Genomic DNA, 2,579 nt, shown 5'->3' with positions numbered 1-2,579 from the left:
CCAGCAGCTGTTTCTCGATTCTACTGATCTGAACCGAAAAGAAAAGAATTGCCAAATTTTCCTATGGAAGAAAATAAAGAATGTATATATTTGTTTCCCTAAATCGAATTAAGTACACCTTAGAACCATACCCCTGCAAATGGGTGCGAACTAATTAAACGAGGACAATTAAAACAAACACTACGGTCGACTTATCAATAAAACCGCCCAAAGGGTGCTTGAAGTTGTTTGTTTTATTTTGTTTGTATGAATTGGCTCAATTTGCAACAGCAAACATGTTACTTGTCATACCCAACCACGCCAAATGCAGTCTTTAATGTGCGAACTGAGTATCAGAAGATAGCCCGTTTTCAAGCAATGGCCGCGAACGAGTGAGAGTCAGAAAACACGCAACAACGATCCCGAAGTCACTGTTGGAAAAGAGAAACTTTATTGCCCAAAATTCAACGTGAAACGGTTTGAGAGGTCAAAGCAAGCAATGGCCTTTAATTCTTCGCGGTTACCAGACAGTTGGTGTTCCTTTTTAATCATTTTTAACGCCAGTGAAAGCACCTCACTTTACTATCGTGTAACCCTTACAACCTGTATTATCTCCTCACTTCTGGCACCGATGACAGTGGCGGCAAATGCTTTCATTTTGGCAGCAATTTGGAAGAACCCGTCTCTCAGGACTCCATCTTATGTTCTTCCTGCTGGTTTGGCCTTCACTGACTTTTGCACTGGGTTACTAACTCAACCGTGTTTTGCTGTTTACCGATGGGCGGATTTAACAGGAAACATTAAGATATTCTGCATTGCTGCTGTTATCCTACAATTCGTGGGATACTGCCTTTCCTCCCTAACAGTCATCGTCATCACAATAATGGTTGTAGAAAGATGGCTGTATATGAGTCGAAGATCTCTTCTTACAGTGCGTCGAGTCGTTATTATTTATATCATGTCTGCAGTTTTGGTTATTGTGTTGTTTGCTTGTCACATGTACCACTGGTATTATACAAAAGAATATTTTAGTGCACTTATTGTTATCTTCTTGTTGGCGGCAGCACTTTGTTTTTTTATCACTGGCTTCTCTTATTTCAAAGTTTTTCGAATCATACGTCACCATCAAAGTCAAATACAAGCAAATCGAAACGCCATTGACATCGACAAATACAAAAAGTCTGTTTTCACAATCTTTTATATTCTTGCGATACTTTTACTGAGTTACGTTCCCTACGTGTGCAATCTTGCAGTAACTAATATTGTGGGCTATTTTAGCACTAAATTAGCGAGGGCCTCCCTGAATGCTTGCGCGGTAATTGTTTTTTCTTCCTCGCTTGTGAATCCCTTGCTTTACTATTGGAGGATGAAGGAAATCAGAGATGGGGTAAGAGGAATCGTAAGAAAATTCTGCTGTGAAGAAACCGAAGAGGAATCATAATGATATCATTAGTAGAGCGGTTTTCAATTGAGGGTCGAAAGTAATTAGACAATTACTTTGGTTTTGGTTTTGGTTTTATTACGGTTTGAGATTGGCTCAGTGAGCAGTCTAATTGGTAAGTAATTGGTTTGGTTTTTGTTTTACGACACTCAATCGAAAACCGCTCCATAACTCTTGAGTGATGCTTAAATACAGTAGCCGAAGTGAGATGAGCATTTTTTTTGTCAAAAATATCAGTACGCGAGTCATACAGTAACTGATCACAGACGAAAACAAACTATTAGAAACCTTGGAATAAACTTGTAATCTAATCACACAATCAAGATATAAAATAAATAAAATTAATTAATTAATTAAACAATTAAATAATTCGTATAGCTGCAATACTAGAACTTTTCCTTTTGATATTTGGTGAAAATTATTCCTATATGACTGGTATTAAATCTATCATTCTGGTTTCGGATTAAATCATTTATAGCTGAGAAATTCGTAGTTATGTGAACGTGCCCATACATTCTCCGATATAGCGTTCCCATACATGCTCTGTAATTAAACAAATATGCTTTCTAGCTTGAGCATCAGAGCTATAAATCTGAAATTTAGCCGACATGATCCCTGCATAATTGACTCTAAAACTATTCATTTTGTTCTGGGATTGAATTATTCATAGCTGAGTAATTCGCAATTATATGAACGTTGTCAAAATCTAGTTAATTGCATCATGTTTTCGTGCAAAGCAACGATAGCACAGTTGGTAAAACGCAGGATTGTAGTATTTGTTTACCGTCCTGGAGCTTCCTGGGGCCTGGTTAAAATCCGGAAAAACGGACTTTTTTTTCCTTTATGTTTGCTGAGGATGAACAGCGGTTGGGTATATCGTTTTTCAAAACTCTGGCGTAGTTTGCTTGCAATTCCCTCAGCGCGAGGGTGCTATGTTAAGAAATAATCGTTCGGAAATATATATCTGACAAAAGTACATCTGAGAACTAACGTGGAATGGTAGTGATTACACCATCAAATGGTGCATCATTAAACCAGTGATCCCATACAAGGAAATCCCTCTCGCTTAAATTTGTGTTTGTCTAGCGCAGTATCCAATTTGCCGAATAGTCTAATCTTCTTATTAGGAAATCAACATATAACTATTTACAAAAGAGAA

The 2,579-nt window shown here is 37.6% G+C and overlaps 1 protein-coding gene across 1 annotated transcript; it reads left to right on the top strand.

The window, feature by feature from the left end:
* The first annotated feature begins 358 nt into the window (after positions 1-358).
* On the top strand, positions 359-1,888 carry LOC149116982 (uncharacterized). The gene has a single exon (XM_089282688.1). The coding sequence runs from the start codon at positions 479-481 to the stop codon at positions 1,418-1,420; it is 942 nt and encodes a 313-aa protein (XP_089138814.1). The 5' UTR covers positions 359-478; the 3' UTR covers positions 1,421-1,888.
* The last annotated feature ends 691 nt before the right edge of the window (positions 1,889-2,579 follow it).

The sequence above is a fragment of the Orbicella faveolata genome, unplaced genomic scaffold (assembly GCF_042242905.1).
Source record: "Orbicella faveolata isolate gen_17 unplaced genomic scaffold, um_ofav_v1 contig_12, whole genome shotgun sequence".
In the NCBI taxonomy this organism is placed as follows: domain Eukaryota; kingdom Metazoa; phylum Cnidaria; class Anthozoa; order Scleractinia; family Merulinidae; genus Orbicella; species Orbicella faveolata.
Note: the sequence above shows the minus strand (reverse complement) of the source record. Positions and strands in the feature narration are given on the sequence as shown.